The 26,647-nt window shown below is 36.0% G+C and overlaps 1 protein-coding gene across 10 annotated transcripts in view; it reads right to left on the reverse strand.

Moving 5' to 3' along the window:
- Positions 1-26,647, reverse strand: part of SOX6 (SRY-box transcription factor 6) — a 334,845-nt gene that overhangs the window by 58,880 nt on the left and 249,318 nt on the right. For all 10 annotated transcript variants that reach the window (XM_030450938.1, XM_030450944.1, XM_030450942.1 and 7 more), the window contains 2 exons: positions 4,631-4,780; positions 639-819 (listed from right to left, as the gene is read on the reverse strand). In XM_030450938.1, coding sequence (XP_030306798.1) covers positions 639-819; positions 4,631-4,780 — 331 coding nt within the window. The remainder of the gene's footprint in view (positions 1-638; positions 820-4,630; positions 4,781-26,647) is intronic.

Genomic DNA, 26,647 nt, shown 5'->3' on the forward strand with positions numbered 1-26,647 from the left:
CTATTTTAGGTCTTCTGGGTAAAACTAGAGGTAAATAGCTGAATATTTGGGCTAAATAGCTGAAAACCAAATATGGAGTTACCTTCTTTCCTGGCTTCTGGTTTTCTGTAAACTATTATGATACTGAATGTTCTGTGACTGTGGTGCAACAAAGTGCTTGAAAAGGTATGTTACACTGTTGCACTTCAGTACACTAATCACATGAGCCGTTATTGTGTATATTTTAGCCAGGCTCCATGTGCATGAGAAGATGTTTTTTGTTTTTTTAATCCAGAGGTCAAACTGCAAAAGTTTGCATGAATACCCAGTTGATGTCTTCAGGACTGATATTCATACAAACCTCTTTGACACATTTTATACATGCATCTTTGTTTACTTACATGTATATATTTGTAGATGCGTATTTCTGACACTGTATTTATTTGCTACAATTTTTCTAGATTTACATCACTTCTGCATCTTTTTGGTTACTCTTGTAAAACCCTGGCACTTGAGAGTTCTTTAAAAAAATTTTTTTTACCATTTATAACAGAAATGTAGGCTCAAATATCTACTTAATTCAACACGAAGTGTGCTCAAGCTGAGACTTTAAGTAAAAACTTGCCAGTTTTCTCCTTATGCCAGGAGAGATTATTTACCTAAAGAGGATCCTCTTCCCAGAGATCCACCAAGCGGGCTGGGGATGCCACTCTTGGTTGTCACTGTCACTGGACTGCTTTTACTTGCAGGGAAGAGGTTCTGTGTTGGAGATGTTGGGGATTTCACAGGTTCAGCTGTTTTGGGTCGGGCTGACAGATTCAGTGGCTGGGCTGCTTCATCCTGCAAGAGTTTAATGTAAATAATTATTAGGAAAAGACAAATGAACACATAATTTTGAAAGCAGCAGTTACTTTACACCTCGAAGACAATACCATGTTCTCCAGCAATAATAACAAAAGAAGCTAATTATCTCCTTCCTTTAAGATTTAACTAAAGGAAACCTCATTAATTTTTCCACGTTATGCTTCTATTTACATTAACTATGTGGCTGGATCATTCTTTTTGCCAAATTAAAATTTGAATTAGCTCACACATTACAGCTTAATTTCCTAATGTGTTTTCAGAGATCTAAATTAACCTAGGGCATTTACAAAGAATTATTTTAAAATTCTACCAGCTCAGTAAAGCTTTTGCATTGGTTCTAGTTGAAAAGTTCCTGGCACTATAAAAATAAGTTATGTAGCTTACTTTTAAATGCATTAGAAACTAAGAAATCAGAAGTACTTCTATGAAAGAATCATTTGGAAACCCTGACAGTTCTTTGGCCCACATTTAATGCTGCTGCTAACTTATACATTCCATGCATCTTATTTTGAGTGCATGTTTTGCTTAGTAAAAGAAGGTATTCTGTTCCCCCGTAACAGAAGATAAGAACATAGCTGAGTTAAAATTCCTTGACCTACTACAGTATGAATGCATACAATATGCTTTTAAAAATATTTTTATTTTCTACTAATTTTATATATTTTACAATATATATATGCAAATATATCATGCATTTTTAATATCAAGAATCTTTTCCACATAAGTCCTGCTCTGCTTGTTTAATAATTCTCTAATTATTTCTGTATTCTGTAATTATTTCTACTGTATTCAAATGTTAGTGTATCTGCACATTTACTTGCATAAAGACAAGGAATATTATTGAAGGATATGTAAATCTACTATCAGCACTTTTATATCTTTGATATTTTTCACTTGCAACTATGAAGAAATTTTCTCTGACATATCTTTTGGGGGGCAGAAGTCTATTTTAGAAGTATCAACTTTTGGAGGAAGACTCATTCAAGCAATTAATTTCTTTGATCAGGATAGGTATTTACAAAGTAATCTTATTCCTCTTTGTGCTTATTCCTTTTAGCTTAATATGTTAAGTAAGACAAAGCATTTGGAAAGTTGTGAAACACTGACTTCCTGTAATTGAAGAGCCCAGTAAGACAGACCTCTCACTTAAAATATGCCCAAAGCAGAATTATACTGGATATGAGAATATTTTCCATATTGTAAAACACTGCACTGATCACTTCAAAGCTTAAAAAATGTATTTCAGAATACAATAATACACTACAATATCTCATGTTTTCCATTCTCCTTACTGTCAAGCAGTGGTTTAGCAAAGTACATCTCTTCATACACAATGTGTCAGAGAAGTGTAACAAACAGGCATTTATAATTCCATCATATCTGCACTTTTAAAGTGTTTCCATGAAACTGCATCACATTCTTATTCTGCCTTAAATTTCACTGTGCACAAATGTGTACACCTGTCCAGAGTTCAAATGAAAGTGGAAACAAAAAGGTAGAAGGGGTACAGGCCTTTCTTGTGCTTTGTGGCCAGTCTTACAGGCAAGTTACTTCCTTGCACAGGTACAAAGTGGATTCCATACATTGCTCTGAGAGTTCAAAGCCTCTTAAAGGCTATGAATTTTGCCAGGCTAAGTACTGTGAGCACGTACACATACGAATCTGTGCTACCATGTTCAATTTCTGAATAATTTTCTGCCTATTACTGATAGGATCACATGAAAAAAAACTTTAAGCACTGCCAGAAACTTTTTGTTTGTACTTCATAGGCAGCATTCCTATTTCTACAAGGCAAGCTAAAAACTGGAAAACATTCTGGTCATTGACTTAAAAAGAAAACAACTGTCATTACATTTTGAAAGATTTGAATCTTGTAAAAGAATTCCATTGGTACTATAAATAATGCATGTAGTACATACAAACAACAGTTTTAAAACAGAGAAAATATAGAGGAATGCATTAACATCATAACTGCAATATCTTACAAAGGTAAAAATTCACAAAGACAGGATATAGGTACCAGCGTATGCAAGTGCTTTTATACTAATAATTAATTTCTTCTTTAGCCATTAGTATTTGCCTATATGAAGCACCTGTAGTTTTAATATTTACAGTGCAATAGTGTGCTTGATAAAAATAAGAATAAAAAGGTTTCTTCTTTAATTAACGTGTGTTTCAATCCATTCAAGTTAAATTATGTAGGGAAACCCCCAAGAACTTGCATGTGGTCAAGTCTGTAATAGAACTCAGCTGGCCACAAAGCTTGAATGGTATTGGCCTTAGTTTAAGGAGACATGTGCTTGAATTTAACCAGGGAAAATTTTGCTCATATAATAAAGGTTTGGTTTGGTGTAGATCCATTTGGCTAACTCACTTATGAGATTACTTTTTCACATTAAAGTAGCTAGTAGTATATTCTCAATACCATAAATCAGGGGTGTTAGGTATCAGTATACTAATGCAACTTTGCTGAAACAGTTGGGCTTTGCTTTTGGTGGCTTCTGTATTGACCATAACAAACTCTGCATATGTGGTAAATTTCACTGACTGCTCTCAGGTCTGGCATTGGATGACAAGAGGTAAAATATTAGACTAATGCACATCTACAGTTAAGTGAATGCTTTGCTAAATAAATGTTAGATCTGCCCATAATGGAATAGTTTTCATTTATTAGTACTCTCAGCCTAGCAAAAAAGTGTCATGGAAATTTATCAGCCCAGGAAGAAATATCTACTCCCCCACACTTTACACCAAAGTGATTGATAATGAAAAATCAAATTATATTTTAATCCCATAGAAAAAAATTAAAAGAAGAAACTCTTATCTCAAGTGAGTAAAATCTTACTTGAAGGTAAGGACTGTATGTATATAAGGTGCCAGAAGCTGGCAAGAAAACCACATTATCTCTCCCCACAGTCACTACTATTTGTCTTCTTCAGATCTGCTGCAATAGTTCTGCATTTATAGTGCTATCATTCAAACTGGTAAAACATAGTGGGTTTTTATAGTTTGAAGTAAATTATTTCTCAGCATTTTTGGTCCCATGAAATTCAGAATAACCACAGGAGAACACAGCAATAAAAGTCAGCCAGTTCCACTCAAAGGTACGAGCTGCAGATTTCAAGGGGTGCATGATGTTCATTTCAAGCTGCTGGGAAATGCCATGTTGTAGCTGCCTGGTTCCGAGCAAGTGAGAATAAGCAGGCAGAAGCATCCACCAACAGCACAAACCCAACAAGGAGCAGCCCAATTCTCAGCTAGCTGTGTGAAATCATCAAAAGTCACATCAACTGGCAGTGGCACAATATTTTCCCAAGTCTTGTATTATATCTTATTTTTTTGTGAGATTTTTTTCCAAATTGTAGAGTAAGTGTAGCTAGAGATTTGCAAAAGAATTAGAAGAAACGCAGCCTTTCTCATGCTCTAGCATTACAAGGTAGCACAGTATCTGAAGATACTCAAAAGTTCAGTGTGAAACAACTGATGAAATGGATGCCATTTATGCACATTACCAGATTATGAACTGAAATCTTGAAAATACTGCATTTTACAGATGAATCTGTTGTGCTGCCTGTGGCAGAAGAGGGATGCCTGATATTTTTGGAAGCAAGAAGTGAATGTTTTCTCTTCCCTTCTCTATACTGATAATACAGTGTTAAAACTGAACGCTTTACTCAAATATTGAAGAACCTTCATGTGGTTCAACTTCCAACTGTGAAACAATTTTAAAAATCATTTAATTTCACTGCCCTTTTCAGAGACAGACTTTTTCTTTAATGGAAAATACCTTAACTTGAGTTACCGGGCTGGTCCCTCTCTTCTCATTTTTAATCCCAGTGGGTGAGAGTGCCCCTGTTGTATTTGGTGGCTGTGGAGTAGACGGCATCTTGGCTCCAGGAGAAACTTGCATGCTTGCCAGCTGAGCTGCATACAGTTGCTGGAAGACAAGAATATATACAATGTATTCCTGCAAAATTCCTAAAAAAAGAAGCTGTAAATTTACATAATTTTTCTGCTCTGCTGTTTCTCCTCTTAAAGGAGTTGCAGAATTTTTTTCAGTCGTTTCTTGTTTGTGGCTTTTCCCTTGTTATTTTAAAAAAGAAAAAAAAACAACTTGAAAACTCCCACATATCAACATCTTATTTTCTTCATTTGACTTGTAGCTGATTTATTTTTTCCTTCTTGCTAATGATGTTCATAGTAATGAACTAAAGGTTATAATGAGTCTTAATATTAAAAGCAAAATTGGTAAAATTATAAGGTTGATTATGAAAAGGAGGTATAAAACCCCTGTCGGAAAGAATAAAGCTTCAGGTCATTCTGTTCTTACCCTGAAATTACCCACCAACTCCAAAACTTCTACTGGGAGAATCATTTGCTACCAAAAGGCAATGCTCTGTCTTCTCTAGATAGCAAATAAAGTCAAAATAGACAACAAGATATGTCCCTCTTTTGCTGTCCAGTGATTGTTATCAAATAAAAATTTATAAAAATGTAAAGGCCTTAGAAATTCCTGTAAATAGTGACGAATGTACAAAAATACCCTCATGGAACTTTTCAAAAAGTTTAGCTGAAACATAGGAAAAGACATTACATGTATATTAAGATAAATTATTCCCACCAATCTATAGCGTTTACTGAACAAAACTGAACAGGTTTAATTTCCTTCCAGTGACCAAATTTAAACCCTCACCTTGAATTATCACTAGCAATAAATTTTCACCATAAACAGGGAAGATCCTAATCCCTCTTCTACACATAAATCTATATAAACTTTGCCTTATTAGTGAGAAAAAAGCCAGGTGGTTTGTATGTAATTTTGAACATTACTATCATTCAGATGGACAAATAAAAAAAATTACAGTAATCAAAAGCAGACCTTTCAGCACATGTAATTAAATGAAAGCTTAATAAAGAATAATTTGCAAGAGCCAGATGTGCTTATGTCATAATTGTTGCTTTCTTTGGAACATTTCTTCTAATATAACAAGCCTCCACAGAACTGAAAGTTACACAATACTGTAAGCTGAGTGACTCAATGGCTAGACAAATGCACGAAGGAGGTGCAGATTGAGAACTCTGGGTGACAAATGAAGAATCTTGTTTGCTAGTTTCTTGCCAAACCTTTCAATACCACACAGAGGCTATAAAAGAATCACAGATCAAGATTGTGAAATCATTTTCGATCTCCAGGACATGACTGAAAGTTGGCAATTTTTTCTGGTTTCAATTTTTCTAGTTTTGGTCAAGGTACTATTTTTTCCTACCCAAAAGCACCACATACAAAAGTAGCTAGGGCTTTTTTTTCCTACTATTGGGATCTTATCCCTTTTAGCATATTCTTCAGATCAGTCTATGCTTGCTTAATAGGATGCTCTGTTTATATTGAAGTAAGAAACACATTTCACAGACTTCTGAAAACCTGCACATTTTCAGCTCAGAAATAATCAGTAACTGTACTGTGACAGAGATGCTACAATAAACTAGAATACAATTGAAAGAAAGACCGCAGAGATTATAATGGCTTTCTCAGTGTGCTGTACTTTGTCTATTAAAATACTTTTCCTGGTTTGTTTGGTGGTGGTTTTTTGTGGTTTGTTTAGGTTAGTTTAGTTTGCTTTTTTTCATTTTGTTTTGTTTTTACTTAGAACCTATGTAATATTATTTCACCTATCTCGAGAAGGTGACTTAGATTTTACTGAAAGTAGACTAAAACTTTAGTACTTAATGTACTGTGTACTGCTCTTTCAAGAGTGAGAAAGGAATTCTTTTAAAAACAAATCCAGTTTTATCAACTAACGTTCAAAACAATTTTCCTTGCCCTTCTAATGTAAGCCAATGGGGCAAGGAAAACTTGGGTATGAGTTATTTCCACAAAATTCTGTCTTTCTCAGAGGACAAAAGTTGATAGTGAAGGATGGCAAGCAGCATATATAGTGTGGTGGGTTGGCCAGGGCTGGCTACCACACACCCAGCCAATCTCTGCCTCCCCCTCCTCAACAGGATGGGGGAGAAAAGAGAGAAATACTCAGGAGTTGAGATAAAGACAGGGAGATCACTTACCAGTTACCATCATGAGTAAAAGAGATTTGGCTTGGAGAGAATTAATTTAATAAAGTCCTAATTACAATAGGGTTGGATGATGATAAATACTGGCAAATAATGAAATCCTCCATTGCCGCCATTTTCTCAGGCCCAAGTTCACTCCTCCATTTCTGACTCCTCCACCTTCTCCTCTCTGACCTCGCTGCTGGTGGGACTGTTCTTCACACTGTTCCTCACCCTCACTGCCTGTGTGACATTTTGTCCTTTCTAGAGAAAAGGCCTTTTACCAGAGGTGCCACAAGCTCCACTGTCAGGCCCTGGTGGTGAGGCTGCTGTGGAACCGGCTGGAACCAGCTGGAACCGGCTGGGCCCCACACGGAGCAGGCGCAGCTGCCGCTCCCCAGTGCAGCGCTGCTCCCACCAGGCATGGCAAATGGAGCCTGTTAGTAGCCCAGTTAGCCATGGCAAGGAAGCAAAAATATTTATATCATTTCTAAAATCTGCAGCCCATGGTGTACCTGTGTCTGGATCAATGTGAAGACAGAGATGCATGACACCAGTCAGAGAAGGGCTGTCGGTCACCTGGGACCTGGACCCAGCAGAGCTGGCAACTGAAATGACTACAGCACTTCAGCTGATGGGTCACAGAGATAGCAACATGGGAAGTGAGCTGTTAGAGGGGATATCAGGAAGACAGTTTGGAAAAATAAATGTGAAAAAGCAGAATAAAATTACAATTACACAACACTCTCTTTTCAATGTGTTAAGAGCTGTATTAGCTGTACTGCAAGTAGCCCAAGGAAGAAATATTTCTAATGGAGAACAGAGAATGACAGAATTTTTGCCATTTATATATAGGTGTGTGGCTTAGTGGGTTACTCCAAGGTCATAGTACCATCTTTAGCCTGGCATTTCTAGAATTTTGTTTTACACCATAAAGCAAATATAAAAATAACTAATAGTAAATAGCTCTCCAGTTTGCTTAGACTTTAAAACAAAGCTGTTCCAAAAAATGAATGCAAATTAGAGAACTCTCACTAGTGCTAGCAATACTGCTGTGCCGACTGGGAACCTGCATAACTTTTTTTTAAATACCAGTTTCTCTGGGGCACTGGTCGGTCTGAAAAAATACCACCATTGCAGGAAAAAAATTGATGTTTTTGCTAATACTGCTGTTGTGGTTCAAAATGAAGCACACATCAAGATGGTCAGCTTGTGACAAGAGTAAGAAGAGAGGAAAAAACCAAAACACTGGACGACTGTTGACTGTTAGCTTTTAATTCTCAAAACTTTTCAGTTGAAATTATAGCCTACTGACTACTGGGTAGGAAGTAAAAAAGTTAACCTACCAGAAACATATCTTCTTTTCAATGTATGCCTAGTACATACAGAGGAGAGCATTTCATAATCCTTATGCCAACCAATGACACAGAAGGCTATTGATTACAAATTAGATGTTCAAAACCATCAGGTATTCAATAGTGTTTTAAGAAGTCTTAAAAATGTAAATCTTGGGTTTTATTCTTTTTTAAAACTTCACTGAGATTCTTACAGTTCACCTCAGCATCTAAATAGAAGTGGTGATGATTTTGAATTACTAAATTTTCCTGCACAGTTAACAGTGTTGAAAACCAGCTCACACAGGGCAGGTGAGCAAGGATGTAGTTTTACAGTTTTCAGCATGAGGTTTCTTCTAATGCACTACTCTGACATCTTGGAGTGGGATTTTGAAACGTCACAAGTCTCAAGGCAATGGCAAGCAAAGTCTCACGCTTAGGCACCTATGAACTTACAAGCTTATGGTCTTAAGAATTTGTTATTGAAACTTTATGCCAGCTGTAATCAACAAAAAATCTGAGGGGAATTTATGGAAGTTAGAGGTCTGAATTATGTTCATCTACCTAAAAAAAGTACAGAACATTGGGAAAGCACTGCACTCAGCATGGGTACAGCACAGCACAAGTACAGACTGATTTTTTTTTACTTGGAAACAGCAGAATTCATACTAAGCCTTTGCTATATCTTAGAGCTACAATCCAAGAGGGATTTAATAACTAAGATAAATAATAATCTTGGGGGGGGCGGGGGTGTGTATGGTATTTTCTACTTCAGAAATTACTTATGGCATTTGATAAATTATTTTCCTTTCATTCTCTTTATAAAAAGGATCATCCACGATCTAAAATTTTTCAAAAAAATATAACAAAATAATAAAAGAACACCTTGACTGGTACAAATGTTAAAACCTTTCTTAATGCCAAGCAAGTTCCACACTGTCTTTGCAAGATATTTTCACGATACAGGACAAATGTCTTGGCTGCCATTCTTCATTCACACCCTGCCAGAAGACAAAGGTCTTAAACTTACACATCCCTCTCACAGATTTCAACATTTTTCAAGAGTTTTTCAATTAGTTTTCTCAACTAGCTTTCAATAATCTAAACTTTTTAATTAGCTCATATCTCTGTATGTAGGCATGTAGGTCTGTGACATTCCTAGACACGTGTTACACCAAAATTCACTGAGCACAGCAAATGAGCACAGAGCAAAGCTTTCTATGCACCAGATGTTTCCTTTTTTTTTTTTTTTTCCTTTTTTTTTTTTTCTTTTTTTTTCTTTTTTTTTTTTCAGCAGCAGGAACACTGATGCTTACCTCTTAGGCTGCAGCATTTATGTCTAAACGAATGAATAAAGGTAAATAATTTTGACAATCAAATGTTACAGAAGTAACACATGGTGAGGAAAATAGAACAGGCCTTAAATCAACACAGCTAAGGGAGATCTGCAGTGACAACAACTTGTTAACTTGTGACAGGCTGTTTTACCACCTGACACAAAATTACGATAATCATAACTTTCTTGCCAGTGGCTTGTCAATGAAAGGTCTTATGGAAAAAGTTTATTCAGAGAAGATATTTCAATAAAGAGGTAGTGATCAGCTGCTGCATAGGAAAGGGACTTTATATATATATATATATATACATATATATATCATCCCATCGAGGAAATAGGGAGAGCAGTTGCACTTGTACATATAAGAGCTAAAAGGCAAGGGCTAGAGACATCTCAACTGATTCTTGAGACAGATTTTGGTCACAGAAGTGGGGATATAATTCAAATTAAATTATTTGCAGCAGAATTCTGAAGAAACTAGCAAAAGCACTATGTGAAATAGAGAAAAAATAAAGGGAGTGGTTTCAATAGTCAGTTCATCAGATAATCAAAGTGGGGGTACTGAGGGCTGGCCTAGCAAAATGAATTGCAATGGATGTACTTGAAAGATGCCTCACAAAGAAATTCAGTAGATGGGTTGATTCAAAGAGAAAGAAGGGGTCTGTTCTAGAAACATTTACCCTTTTATTTTATTCTACTAGACTTATGACTAAAATAAAAAGACATTCTCCTTTTTTTTTTGTATTTGTACATTATTTCTCCAAAGGTTCTAGAAATCATATATTGATAAATTTTGATGACCTTGGTTAATTTTAAAGCCTTCCATTATTAAAAATTCAAGTCTTATCACTTCTTCATCTTCAACAAATACATTTGCTACTGTAAGTGAAACTGAACAATAAGACTACTGAGAATCAAGTCAGAATCCTTATTTGTCAGCATTTTAAATGAATTGTGCAAAGCTGAAATATTTATAGAGATGAAAGTTCAGCTATTTAGACAATGAGTAATTTGGTTTCTAAAGATGAAAAACTCTAAGGAGTGACTGCAAGTGCTGTTGAAATCCTGCACTACAAGAGGTAATTCAGTTATTTTTTTTCCATAATATATTTAGTACATAATGTTGTAAAGCTATAATTTCAGAATTTTCCCTCTGAGTATAAAGCATGCAATAATAATACTTGAAACTGTCAGATCACAAAGGGTTTTTACAAGCTCACTAAAACCAGCACCATGTTTTCTATTTCCAGTGAACATTTCTGAAAAGAAGATACCCAAACCAAAAAATGCCACCTGTGCTGGGACTGCTTATTTTTTATTATTGTTGTAGTGGTGCTAAAAATAAGTTAATACTTCCTACTTTTGTTAAGTAAATGTCATATTTTTCTTGGCATGACTTTTGCACCAAAGACATTTAGTGACTAACAGTGCAGATGAGACCTCTACTTTAACATCAAGGTAAGAAATGGAGTTATTTGCTTATATATTTGCATATTTTTAAATTAACACATGGTGGTTTTTTCTCTTTAAGATGATTTTTATGGAGATCCTTCTAATGAGAGGTAGGTTAACAGAAAATGACATCCAGAAACAGAAGACAGCCTAAGTAACTCATCAGCAGCTTAACCATGTGACAAACCCAGGGGCAACTCAAAGGCAGCTACTGCCTGTGGAGTCTGCCAAGAAGCCAGATGCCATCACCAGAAAAACACCTTCCCCAGCTTGGCATCTGTGTTCTAGCAGTGCTCTCCATGCAACAGGAAAAGAAGAAGTAGAAGAAAGAGAAGGAAAGGTACATATAACCTTGTTAAATTAAAGGAACGTACAAATGAAAGCAACTTTAATTTAAAACCAAAAACTTGGAAAAATCAATGCTGATGAAAGCAAGATCCCTTCAAATTAAGACAGAATATTTTATGCTAAAAAAGTGTGTTTTCTTTTAAGATATATTTTTGCAGGTGCTACCTGTTAAAACAGTGTATTTAATAAATTTTTAAAATGAAAATTGGATGTCTCAGTTAAAGCAAATGTTCAGAAATCAAAATAAAATTACTTTTACAGATCTTCTGTTCCTGTGGGCCAAGCACTCCTCTCATTTCACAAGTCACCATGCTGTGCTATTTAAGAATTAACAAATATGTAACAACAACTTAACTCAGTTTTATGCAAAACAACCAATAACTATTTGGCTTTACATGGCTATATCTGAAATGGAATTGATCAAGTACAGCTATATGAAATTTGAGTAACAATTAGGGAAAAAGTATTTACTCTAGAAATATCAATATTAAGTATCAGTACACTGCAAATACTTCTGTGTCATAATGCATGTAGATGGTTTCCTTTAAACAGCATCATTCTTTTCTTTCCCCTGCTTGTACATGCCTAACCTACCTTAGGAATGTGTTAAGTCCACCATGGACGTAACATTCTGATTTTAAACATCTGATTTGCAGCCTCTACTTGTACCATTGTACTATTACAATGTACCGAATACCTTTGCAAAAAAGTATTAAGGTATTAAGGTATAACAAAGGCATAAAAAAGGTATTAAGGTATAACATCAACAGGCAGCTAATGAATTATTGTAGCTAATGTCATAAAAACATGGATTGTCACAGTGATTATTTTTGCACTTGCTGACTAACGTGCTCTCAGATCTAGTTAAGCCAATTATGTACAAACAAACAGAATTTGTGAAAATACAAATAGTACATCTTGAGAAGGCTTAATTTTTCTCTATATGTTCAGGTGTCCATCTCTTGAAAAAAATTCTCAGCTAAAAATGCTTTTACCAATTTTTCATATCATTCACTTCTGTTTGGTTTTGGTTTGTTGATTTTTTGTTTGTTTTTTATTTTGTTTGTTTTGAACTATAAATACCAATCATTTCAGTGTCTGTTAGCTGCTATTCTATTTATTTTCAAGGAAAATTTTTAAGTGGCCCTAAATTCCATTCAATTCCTGTCTCCTTCAAGGGTACATGTGTGTAGTGCTTCTCTCTTAAGCTGCAAAGTAACAGATACCTAATTTCACCACTGAGCATCTGCCAGTTTCAAGTCCTTTCACTGACCACAAATCCATTGTACTGGTTCAGAAAAATCACTTTCATTGCTTCTACTGCCCTGCTGTGGATAATGGCCAAACCATACTGAATATAAAAAATCTCCACACATTTAAGGTGAAGCCTGTATTGTTGTAGTACTGTGGAGTCAAGATCCTCTTATGCAAAATAACAGCTTTATTTTGTTAAAAGGGCCTAAATTTAACTGGACCATGGAATATTTATGGCTCTCAGTAGTCCTTTGAAAGAGTTATCTTATGTTTTTATGCCGATCATGGGTCAGAGGTTCAAATCAGCACTTCTTTCTGTCACTCCTTATATGTTTTACTATAATTTACAGCTCAGCAAGAGGACTCATAAAACAAAAGTGTCTATTTTACTTCAGCAACTAATTCTAGCTAATCAAAGCTTTCCAGCAAAACAACCCAGCATGAAACTCTGCATGGAAAATATGCAGAGAACAAAGCGTTTTGTCAAATAACACATCTCATGATGTAAACACATATGTCTCTTATAGGAAATTTTATCGCTTCCACATTATCGGCACACAAAAGGAGCATTCTTGTCACAGACCTGGTGTGACTGTGGAGCCATCGTCATTGGAAACAAGAGCCTGATTAGGTTCCCACACAGATATGAATAGATTTTCTTTTTTTAGTGTAATGCTGCCTTTCTTATTTCTTAAACAGACTAGTAATTGTGGCTGTAAAAACAGTGGATTGTGTTTGGACGACATTTGTTTCTTCATATTTTTTTTAGCTACCCAATGACACCAATTATCCCATATGGTTGTCCTCTTCTGGAAAGTCTGAGTTAATCCACAGCTGTGAAGATGAAGATGCACCCAGCAGGCTCTAAATCTGGTGGGTCTCTTGTCTGCTAATAAAGTCCACAGTCTGCTGGACAGATGTTAAGAGGATCTGTTAAATAAGTTAGTGACAAAGACACAGACTTCTGCTGGGGAAAATAATTGGCAAAACCATATCTATTCTTCATAGATTTTAATTTCTTGACTCATCTTTTGGAGAAGCAAACTTGAGAGAGAGGAATCCCACAGCACATATAATGGGTCCTGCTCAAAATGGACTAAATGACCACACTGGCATGTGTTCTGAAGAAAAGATAGGTCTTTTTGTCCTTAACTTTTTCTTACATGTTGTGTTTCCTGCTCCATTATTTTAAGTTTGGTTTTATTGATCATAATACAGGCTGGTGTTGGGAGAGCCTGAATAAGCATGGACAGCTACAAAATTACTGCTTAAACTTTTAATGTAATGGGAAATGTAAACTGAAGGTAAAATTACCACTTTAAAAACTTTTCTTTAATTTTTATTTACATTGCTTTTTCCAAAGGGATTACAGATAATGCATTCTGACCATGGTACTCATGCTGACATTCTGAGAAAAAGAAAAAAAGAAAAAGAAAAAAGGCAAAAAGAGTGGAATAGGAAGATACCTGTAGTAAGATCCACATCTAGAGACTTACACACTCATTCATTTTTCCCTACCTTCACCTGTTTATCATCATGGCCTGACAGCACAGGCATGCAATCCCAAAGTCCCTCTCAGTTACAGTCATGTGAGTTTGGAGAAAAGCTGAACAGCTACAATTTGTGCACCAGTGCAATAAGAAACTAAGTTGCCTTGAGGCACATGTGCATTAAGGTGCTCTTAAGATCATTTCTGTTTCATTTGCAAACTGTATTTCTCATTCTTTTGACCTCATCCTGCTTTTATGTAGTGAAATAGAAATGGCCATCAAAACAGCTCATTCTGCTTTGCTGTCTAAATGCAGGCAACTCTCATTTAAGCATTGTTGCTAAGATCATCCCCCCTTGGAAATCAAATGGCTTTGATTTCATTGAATTATGACAATTAAATACAATCTTTCAGCAACTGCCTGTTCACAACTTCTGTATGGTAAAGATGTGTGTAAAGCCAAGAACGAATGCTTCGAGCTCATATAAATTATCAGTCACAAGTAGCTAAGACAATGTATATAATTTAGCACCTGGCAGTTGCTTTTTTAATACTGTATTTGTTTCCCCTTAGGAAGTAAAGCCACTGGTTTAACAGTTTTACAACACCTTGACAAGTTCCCAAGATATAATGTCACCCCATCACCCTATGAGGATGCTGGGAATTTTTAATGAGAGCTTCAAAACTGTGAAAGGGTAGTTTGCTCTCTGCAAAAAATATTCATAAATGTATCCTAAATTTTTTATACAATGAAAATTCAGGCACTATAGTAGGCATCTTATATCACCATAGAATGTATATATTGGCTCTCTTGAAATAAAATAACTACTCAACTCACAAGTGTCAGTGATATTTAAATGAGACTTTCTATTACTTCTAATGTAGATGAGTCAAAAAAATCTAACCCTGTAAAATGTAGGTACTGGTCCTACGTCCCCCAGAGAGAAAACTGTATTTCTGCCATGTAAGAAAACAACAAAGGGTGGGCCAAAAGCTGACCAAGGGGAACACAGTAACAGCTACTAAATAAATAAATAAATTTGAAAGCTTTGTGTAGTGAATATCGAGCATTTGCTTTCTGAAGGGCAATTCCCTTGTGAAGCCACTGACTGGAGGGAGAGGAAAAAAATCCTCACTGAGTTGGCAGTTATGTCTCACCTCATTTCATTCTTTTTTTTTTTTCCCCCCCTTCTCAAACACACCGAGTGTTGGTCTGCTGAGACTATGATGCTAAGCCACTTTTCCTGTAGAGTTTTTAAACGGGACCTCTGAGAAAGGGTTTGATACAATTCAATGACTGAAGTAATACCTTTGTCCATCTGAGCATTAAATGGCCCATTGAAATACAGCTTAGTTAGAAAGAATTTCAGTAAATGGTGCTTTCTAATTTTTTTTTTTATTATTATTATTCCTCTCCCAACAGATTACAGCCTGGAACTAAAAATGCAGTTCAATCACTTTTGGTTGCCTCTCAGGTCAGGCCTTTAGTCAGTGTTAATTAAATATAACCCCTTTAGAATACTGGAGGTTAAATGAGAGCAACAAACTGGTTTTCAAAATATTACCTCATGATCTCCAAAAAAAAAAAGCAATCTGGGAGGATTCTCTTTAAAACACTTTGTTCTTCACAATGAAAATTTATTATCAGGGGACAGGAATCCCTGCTAAATGCTATTCTGTCCCATAGCTAGTGATCACAAAACATTAAACACCTATTTCCATGCAATATACCATGTCTATTGTGTTTAAATAACACACATCATAAAGGAAAGTGCTGCAGCAGACAATTTAGACTGTAGCAGCACATACAGCACAATTTTCAACTTGATAAAGTGAAACTATAAAGAATCAATGCATAAATCAGACAGCTTCCATACCTAATATTTTTCCCTGCTGCTATTAGAAGTTCATATTTTTGTCTCTAGTAGGCATGAACATTAGTATACCTTCAATTTCATGTCTTCAGTCACATTTTGCTGTCTGTTCCATACAATTTGGCCAGACCATGAAATTGGAAAGTAGCTGGTACTGTCTTCTTTCATCTTAATGATTTTAAATGAGAAGGGGAGGATTTTCTGCAAGCTATTTGTTTACTGCTTTGTAGAAACTTTCCGAAAGTATTCATAACATTTTTACTATTAAATTAGTTCAAAGAAAGCTTTTTAGTACATGGTAATTAGTCTTGTCTTTCTGAACATGACTTTACTGTAAATACTCCTCCTTGACTATCCTTTTGTCCCAAGATTCCTTAGAAGAACTCATCCAAGCGAGAATTCAGCATTATTGCTGCTTCAGTGCACTAATCGCTTAAAGAGCAGCAAGGACCCTCTGTTTACTGCCACAAGGCTCCTACAGCCTCCTGGCCTAAGGCAGCCTTCCCAGCCCAGCAGCATCCAGATGTCAAGAGGAATATCCAGGTCCTGATGCAGCATGCTGCTCCATTCCAGTATGGCCTAAACATCTGTTTCATCTGCTGGCACACAACCTGCTGAATACACTGAGAGTGCTGCACAAAGTAGAGAACTGAATGAGAGTGGGGGGGTGAAATAGTTGCATAGTTCAGTGTACATACTACCAAAAAACTATGCAGATGTGAAAATTAAGGGAAGCTGCTTGAAACCCCAACATCTGAGCTTCTCATCTTACTAATTTTACCCTGGCTTAATTCTTTAAGGAGTAAGAAATGGACAAAAGAAGAAAAGGCACAAAAGTCTGCCACACAAATTATTTGTTGCAGTTGTAACAACTGCACTTTATAGAAAATACTTAAAATTAGTTGAATTTAGGCATCCATTACATATTTATAATTTCCTATAGACAGTAACACAGGAGTTCTCAAACAATACACATCTTTTGTCTAAAAGATCCGATTGTGTAAACATTGACATTTTATCTTGAGATGACAAAAACATGCAAGCATTTTAGATGATCTAGATTAAGTTCTGACAAGGAGTAAAGAAATGTTAACTGTTCTAATCTCTTCCACTTTGTGTATCTATTCTCTAGCAACAATAATGGAACAGTTGCTATCATGCAAATTCTATGAGTTGTTTATGAAAGCAAGATCAAAGCCCTAACTGAGAGTTGTATGTTTTTTCACTGTATTTTTCTCAAGAGAAGACCTAATGAGAGGTAGTTTATCCAAGAGTCTTTCCCTGCAGTTGCACTCTCACAGTGCAACCTTCTGGCTTACTCTTTTCTCTGGCCAGCCCAGAGACACAGCTCACCTCTGTGTGCCAGGAAACAGGAGTGCAGAAGGCAGGAGGGACTAAATACTTCTGTGTCCCACCTCCACATGGGGTGAGCACCTGTACACAGGAACTAGGAAGCATCCACCATTTAAACATAGTCTCTATGAACCTGGACAAGTCACCACACCATTTTCTTTGTGTTGCTCATGAAATGGATGCACTGTTACTGTCTTACTACTGTGCCTGAACAAGCCATATCTGAACACAAACATAAAGTGTTCCTATTAAAGATAAAACATGAGTACTAATAAAATCAGATGTTTTAATAAAATCTTGTAAGTATCAAGAAAAAAAAGAGAATGCTGTAATATATAACTTTATCAAATGCCTATAGCCATCTCCTCTGCAGGAGGATAGCTGAAATGTCAATAAAATCTTTCTTGTAGGCAGAAAGATTTGCATTCTTTCATTTAATGCTGTCAGATTACTGATATGCTACTTTTGATCACAATTCTCCTGTTATTCCTGTCATGCACAGAAAGAACACAATCTCTGTGACTCTCCCAGATTAGATGTTGCACTACGCAGCCTGAAAATTGGCAATTTTTTTTTAACTATTTTACAAAATAATTGTGGCACACATCACTTTAAACTGTTATATATCAGATATAGAACTAAACAGATAAAGCTCATTTAAGCCTCAATACCTTTGGTAGAAAGCCAGTTGTAGCAAAGGACAGCATTTGCTTGAAAAAATAATTTTGAGTTTTCAGTGGATAATATTTTTTGACAAAAATGTGCAGTGTTAAAGATAAATCTTTGTGTGATTTTCCTGTGTTTTCCTCTACCAGAACTTGCTTTTGGCATTTTCATAGCATAAATTCTACCACATTAAAATTGTACATAATGCTAAATTTAACAAAGTTACAAAAGTGAGCAAGAACCAGGAAGCATGGCTCCAAGGATACCTGCAAATGAAGGCTCTAGTATTTGAATCTTCTACTCCTGTATCCAAGGAAAGCAAATAAGCAGCATTTATTTAAAATATAAATATAGCCAGATCTATCAGGAAAATATGAAAATATAACCAGATGGTTGCATCAGAATGCAGTTTTTTCATTCACTTTACACTATCATAATATTACCTTTTCCAGAGACACTGTAAATCAAATTATTTATAGAGAGAATTTAAAATGTTTTCTGATCTCTTACAGAAGTTATTTTTTTATTCCTAACTGCTAATACAAAACATCTTGAGTAATAAGTTGGAGAGGTCTATATGAAGAACAGTTAACTCAGAAATTCAGAGAGTTTCTTTCATACACTTCATTATAGATGTCTTCTGGATTCAAACTAGTGTAAAAAGAAGGACTTGCTTAAAGAGAACCCTGTGGTAAGGGAAATAAAACTGTATGACTGAAAAGCAATAAATTACATTAAGTTTTCTGAATGGATGATATCTATCAAAGCTTATCAGATTTTGCTTTTTAGAATTTCCTATATTTCTTTTTTAAAAATATTAATACAGAGATGAGCTTTGTGAGAGAAGTCAGGAGTTTCAGTCAGGCTCACGTCAGCAGGAGTACAAGCAATTATGAGCAACTGCTTGTTGAGCTGTGTGAAATGAGTTGTGAATGAGTTTCCTGGTAAGCACATGTCCATGTCACTGGTGCAATTGCCAGTAATGCAGACAGTCTTAGTGGAAGGAACCTAAAACTATAATTATTCTCCTAATCCTACAGGAGATGAAATCAATTCAGTAAGGAAGACCGTTGTTTCTTATGTTTCTAGGTTTGTCAACTTGACAGTGGACAGGTTATATATATATAAAGGCATAAGTAAAAAAAAAGAAATCAGGACATGGAAAAAAAAATGCTAATAAATATAATATAAAAATATTTCTTAAGATCTGGCATAGGTTGGCAGGTTCATTCACTGGCCACCTAGATTGTGAAATTTTCAAATATGGTTGCATTATTTCCCCATGAAGAACTGTACAGAGACAGAACAAGAAAACTGAACACTCACCTACCACCGCTAATCATATTGAGAGGCAAAAGCATTATAATTAAATTTCTACAGGCTCCCATGACAGAATAATGAGATGTCATCCCAATAATAAATGGGCGTGAGGCAGGCAAAAGGAAAAGTCCCATTTAAATTCCCCTTCTCAATGTTCACCCTTGAATCCCCACTTTGTGAGAAGATGCCAAGGCAGATCTGTATTTAAGAAATTACTTTTTGAAAGTGTTGCTTGGGATCTTAAGCCACAATATTTTCCTGCTTTCATAAGACATACAGACAGTTCATGTGGTAGCTTACAGTCATTCTATTATTTCCATGAGCAAAAATGGACAAAAGGCAGAGTTATAATAAATATATGTTGGCTCTACTGATCAGGAGAAGCTTTATCAGTCAGCTGGGACACAGCTGGGAAAAAAGTCACTCAGGTGCATCACTAGCATCCCATTCAATTAACATACCATTAAAAATGGTTTGTCCCTGTTCAGCCTGCTGCGTTACCTGATAAGTCAACATATTTAAAACGTACATTTAAATGCAAAAAACAGTGAAATGTTTTCTTTGTGAAGCATAAAACAAGCCCAGTTTACAGGTATTTTAAAGCATTAGAAATAACTGTGCTTCACAGGCTGCTTAGCAGATCTCTCACACTTATCTTTTCTAGTATATTTAGAACTTTCATGCACCTTCAATGAAAATTAAATAATTTCCTTAAAGGAAGTGCACACAAAATTATGCAAAACATATTTAAATGGGCTTATAAAAATTACATCTAAAAAAAAATTCACATTTCAACTGCAAAACCAGATAACTGGGAACTTCCTATTATAAATTCAGTTTAAGCTGATGTACTTTACACAAATAAATATGAATTTGGAATAAGATTGCCATGCATTGCAGTGAGTGTGATGATATTGCAGCAACAGTACTGGGACCTGATTAAAATTGTTACAAGGCCTGATCTTAGCTCCACCCTTGGTGCTGAAGACTGCTGCAGAAGGCTATAATGGATGAACTGCTACAAATATTTCACATGTGTTATTTAATAAAGCTGCAGACAAATTAATTTTTTAATGCTGATTACTTGTTCTGTTTCTAGGGCAAATGGTGCAATTTTAAAAATTACTTTATTTCTTTTATTTCTCATAAACACACTCTCACTATTCCTGTACCTGAAATAATTCATTTATTTTTCATGCTTAGCTATTTGCTGTAATTCATGCACAACATCAAAATATCTTCTCTATTGTGTTAACTTTGATAGATTCTGTGAATGATTCCTTTAAGTCCTGAATAATCCCTTAATACTAACTTTTAAGCATGATGTGTTTTTCTCCCTGTAATCCTTCCAGTCTCCTCTCTTCAGGACTGATTTGCAAGCCTTCTGTTGTGCCTCCAGCCATATGCAGCCTTCATGCTGCGTTGTAAGAATAGACAGACAATTCCAAGGTAGGACACTTCTCTGGCTGCTCAGTCATATGGAATCCAAAAACATCACAGAACAAACACATCTTAGACAAGCTGGGTGCTGGAAACAATACTGTTGCTATTTTGTTATCTAAAAAGACTCTACTGGGTGATAGTAACAGTTGCACACTGATTTGGTGAGCTGTATCTCATCTTCTGTGAATTTGCTGTTCATTCTGAACCGAGTCAGTGGGAGGGAATACTCTCCTATAATCAAAGACCTTCCAAAATAAGGTAGGTGAAAATGTCTTTTCAGTCAATGCATCTTTAAGAGAATTCCTCTGCTTCCTTTCAGCATCCTTGCAAGTATGTGTGCATGCCTAGACCTAGAATCTCTCAACTAACCATCCTTATTCTTAGAACTTTTAATTCAGAAGAAATGTGACTTAATAAGTTGCTTGGGTTGGTTGTTTTTGGTTTTGGTTTTCTGTTAGCAGGCAGGATGAAATGATGATACAGAAGTGCATTATTTTCCTTTGTGTATAGACCTGACTTAAAAGGCATTTTTTTACTTTAATCTTATTGCCTCTAAGTTCCCAAACATCCACATATGTTAACACCTTCACAGGAAAAAATCCTTCATGTTTGTAATTTGTAGCCAAATTAAGCAGCTTGCTCTATGGTTATGAGAAGTGTAATAAAATTCCAGGAACATGCTCACTTGCAGCTAATTCCTGTAAGGCATACACCATATAGATTTCTAGAAAGCTTGAAGGAATCCAACTGCCAGCTCAGAGTGTGCCTCACAGTCAGCCTATTCCCCAAAGGGATGCCACAGTTTTGAAAGAGATTTAAAAAACGTGCTTATCCCCTGATGGCACTCTGTAGTACTGGTGCCTCTGGTGCTCTGTCAGTAAATGCAGCAGTAACTTATTTGCTTCTAACTGGCTTCTGAGTGAATACATACCCCAGGGAAGGAGTTTTGCAGAGCACAATTATTTTAAAATAGAGCTTGGCTTTCAGTGAGGGGCAGGCAGTGGTTAAGGCAGCAAGAATGTCTTGTTGATGCTGGGGGCTCAGCCTCTTCCAGTCACTGGGGCTCAAGCTTCTGCCTTGATACAGACCAAAGAGACACAGAAAACCTCCTGCAATCTAGGCTGAAAGGCTGACATCCTTTTACATATACAAGTTTCCAGATAAGTGAGTTTGTGTCTGTGCCATTTATGGTCTCTGTGGTAAATTCTCCCTGGAACAGAGCATATGGGTCTGGAAGGCAGCTGCCCTGATTGGTAAGATGTAAAGGTGCAAAAGATGAGAATTATGCCAGGAACCTGATCCCTAGCTGCCAGATTGAAAAGTCCTCATGGGAAAGGAAAGCAGGCACAGGACAGCAGCACTTCCCAAGGCAGAGGAGTGATTGGTCATCTGAAGAGAACAGAGAGTGCCAAGGCAGACTGACAGTCCAGTGGTTAGTGCTCTTCCTGCAATGGGGGGAAACACAAGCCCAGGCCTGGATTTATTCTTGCTACACACAAGACAAGTACTAGAACTGCTACAGACTATAGAACAGCTTATTTCTTCAACATTCCTATAGCTTTTTTATTGAACAATGCGACACTGTTCCATTAAGCAAGAATGAGAGTAACAAAGACATCCTCACTCCTTGGAGATGAAAGGCATGAAATGGGTGAGAAAAGGGTCTTGCAGCACCAATGCTGCTGTACCAGGCTGGTTACTTCAGCTGTTTGCTTGTCTTTTAATTTTTACTAATGTGAAGAGAATAGGGAGACTCCCTCTCATTTTGATCAGGGATGCCACTGCTGGGGGAGTCAGGAAAATCCACCTGGCTAAAATTTCATCAGAACTGATATTTTACTGCAAAAAGTCACAGTTCTGATGGGCTGTCTTTGCCTGATGAAAATCACTTTGTCAGATAATTCAAGGCTGAAGATGAGAAGGTGTAGGAGAACACAGAATATTAAGACATTCTGTTAGAAAAAGAGACTATATGGTAAAATATTAACCCAATTACATCATTTTCATTGATACTGCCACTGATATAATTCAACTTGATAACACAGATATTAAATACAGAGACATAAACATCCAAGTAGTGAAAGGCACAACTATAACTGTTTCATTGATTTTAATTAAATTTTCCTAAGTATTGCAAGGTTGGCATATTTTTAATTTTATTTCATTAAAGGGCTTGCTTGGTGTCTCAGAACCCTAATAAAATTTTGTTTCAACCTCTTTCCTTCCTCTGCTATAGCCTAAATATCTACATAAGAAAAGGACCAAAATATTTAATTTACTACCTCCATATAGTGAAATTTGCACATACCATTCCCCTAATTTAGGCCACTATTCACTGTATCATAATAAGGAACATTCTGTTAAAACATTCCCACCTAGAGCTCAGTAGTCTTTGAATGCAGATAAAATCATTCTATAAGGCTAATGAAGACAGAAATTCTGCCTGTAACAATATTAAGTTTGTTTTCTCTAGTGATTCGAAGAAGTGAGCAATCTGTCAGTAATACATTGAGGGAAATTACTTGTCTTGTAGGAATTCCCACTGACAGTCACTCACTCACAGTGCTGACCCAACCATCTACCCGCTGACAAAAAAAATTACAGTGTCTAACTTTGAAAAGCTAACTAGCTGGTTTTAATTTTGATTGGTCTCACCAAATTTCTTTCACACTTACCCAATCTCCACTCTTCAATGTGTTCATAAATAAAAAAAGAAAGGATAACCTCATTTTTTTTTGCTTTAAAAAAAATTATTATTGCCTACATCGAGAATGTTATGTCAGATAAAACTGTTAAACTGTGTCTAACCAACATTAAGACTGGCAGCCCTGCCAGTGACTGACTGGGTGAGTGAACACATTACTGAGACAGCATTGTAGAAATTAATTTTCTTCAATAAAGTGATTTTTAAGGCTCATATATTTCACAATCTAAACATATGTCACTGTTTCATAAACAAAATAAATGTATTAAAATAATACATTACCAATATGCTGACACATGGAGATATTTTAATTAGAAATACTTAAGCTGTGTGATATTTAACTGCTATATTTGTTGAAGAGAAGCATGCATCATTTAATAAGACATCAGGCAGGTACATCACTTTGCATGATGTGGTACCAGAGTGGGATCAAATCACCTTCAGTGTGAGCAATGACTATCAGATCACATTAGCCCCAGTAAAAAATTGCTTTAAGGTTACAACATATAGAGGAAACTCTGTAGGAGCAGGAGTCCACTAAACCAACTTTTTCATTAAATAATAATTCACCAAGATTCTAGTTCCTGGGAATAATATTTCTTCCTAAAAGGCCACATTTAACATCTTAGCTATTTAAAGGCCGTATTTACATGACTGTCACATTACATTGGCCTCTTTCCTGCACATTCTTCTTGACTTACTTTAAGGACCAGCACTAAAATAGCTGAGGAAAGCAAATGTCAACTATGTACTGAAATTTATATGTGTGAGAGAATTGGAATAAGTAGAAATGTAATATATTGTTTACTGTACCAAGTGCCCTCTGTTCTCTAAAGGTCAAAAGCATTGTAACCTTAGAGTTACAGTTTCTGATTGTTCCCAGGGTTAAATACATTATCAAAATTAATGGTTCAAGCCCCTCAACCTTCAGATATATGAGTATTCATGCCTCCATCTGCTGAACTGTTCAACTAAAAATAGCATTCTTTGGCCTTTTCTCTAATATTGTGCCCCTGAGGCAGGATATGCAATGCTTCAGTAGTGCACTGGATCTGCACCTAGTGATATAAAAAAAAGGTCATTTACTTTATCTGCAATTAGAAGAGATTATGGAAGAGGATGAGACAGGAGGGAGAAAAGAAATGGACAAATAGGTGTCTATTTAAATTTTTAATTTTTAAAAAATGGATTTTAAAAACTTCAAGAGCACAGCTGCAACCATAGTTAAGAGTTGCCAAGGTTCATTAGTGTTTTAGGCAATAAATTTTGAGGGACAAATTACACAAATAGTTTGAGGAAAGAGTTATGAATAAAACCTTTTTGTTTTGCTTTTTTTCCTAGAGCTCCCTTTGTTTAGGAACAACTCCAGCTAGGATCATTGTAGTACCTCCATTTCTATCAGCAGTTTTATCAGTCATGGTTGAGAGAGTTATGACATTTCCTTGGTTACTGCATAGACTACTTTGTAGAAACATCTATGTATTCAGTAGATTTTTTTAAACAATAAAGAGCTTTTCAAACATTCCTTGTTTGAAAATAAGGATGTAGAGGTGGCCACCTCTGCCACTATGGCGACTTCCTAGTAAGTAGGTTACTACTAAGAGCACCATGAGAGCTGAGAAAACCCATTTTATGATCAGGTTCACTCATTTAGCAAGATTACTGGGCACACACATCTAGAGTCAGTTAATATCAATGCAATCATTTGACAACTAGGGTAAAAAACAGGGAAATTGGAAAGGGGAGAAACTCCAGATAATGTGGGTATAAAAAAGAGGAGCAAAGGCAGAATTATTGACAGGTCTTACTGCTCACATTGATTAATGGAAGCAACACAATTTTCTTACACACATGCATCAGAACTGGTTCACATACCACTATGCATACCTGGTACAAGTGTATTTGGTAATATATCTGTAAACTATTCAGCAGAAGGTTGATTTGATGGCATTCACTCACAGTTGTGTGAAGAAGAAATAGGTTGGCCCTTCTTCCTAGACCATAACTAGAGAACTGTTCCCTCATCAGCAAGACCCTTCCTTACACCATGAGCCCTAACAAGGCTTGGTTCTATTATTCATGTAATTTAAAACTTTGCCATATTGTTTAGGTGAGAAGGGGCTGAGCTGTCAATGGGAAGTTTGGAATGCAGAGCTTTAAGACTTTTTGTTGAAAACATCATCAGTGCCACACTGGGGAGATCAGTATACAGATAAAAAAAGCTACCTGATGTCAACCCAAAGCAGAGCAAGCCACCAGTTCTAGAACATGGACTGGCATAAACATGTGCTAATTACTAGTTTCTTCCAGGCTACTCAAAGCTACAGCTGAATATTAATGGTATTTTACCACTAGCTGATCAATATGATGCAAAATCTGGTGAGTAGATGGGTGAAACAGGTCTGTTGCTGTAGAACTTGATTAATTTTTCTTTTATTTTTTTTTTCACAAAAGACTTGTGACAGTGAAACTATTTACTTGAGAAATTCTCAGATATGATTTCAGTGAAGTTTTTTAACACAGAGAGATACATAATCTACTGATGAACACAGATATATAATTCAGAGAAAATACATTTTGACACCAATGTGAAAAATTGTTTGAATACGTCGGGCAAATCAACTGCCTACAGGAGAAACAACCTCTGTGGAATAACTGCCATTGTTACATAATTTATCTGGGAGCAAATTTTTTTCTGTACTATCAGATTCAGAGCTTCTGTGGAAGTTGTCCTAACACACAGAAATATGAGAACATAAAATTGCTGCTAGGTAGTACCTGGAGTATGATCATCCCCAAAAAAATGCAAGTGAAAGGGAGAGATTATAAACTGGAAGCTGACAGAATTTCCACTGCATCTGATTAAGGACTATGTAACATAATTTTGGAACTAATAATAATGCCCTGATAAAATTGAAATGTTAGAGCTACTGCAAAGCTTTTTTAATTGAAATAACTTTCCCTTCCCAAGTTCTCCCAACATGGATATCACACACATGCTCACATGTAGAAACAAAACCAAACCTGAAAACGAATTGGCTATTTCTCCCACTGGCTGAAAGGAACAGAGATTAGTTTTGTGATCAGTATTTTAAGCACTTGATAAATAGTCTGATACTATAGTCACAGAATTTATGTAACTAAATAAGTGGGTGGTGTGCAGGGAAGAAAGGAAGTAAAACA

The sequence above is a fragment of the Calypte anna genome, chromosome 5, assembly GCF_003957555.1.
Source record: "Calypte anna isolate BGI_N300 chromosome 5, bCalAnn1_v1.p, whole genome shotgun sequence".
Lineage (NCBI taxonomy): Eukaryota > Metazoa > Chordata > Aves > Apodiformes > Trochilidae > Calypte > Calypte anna.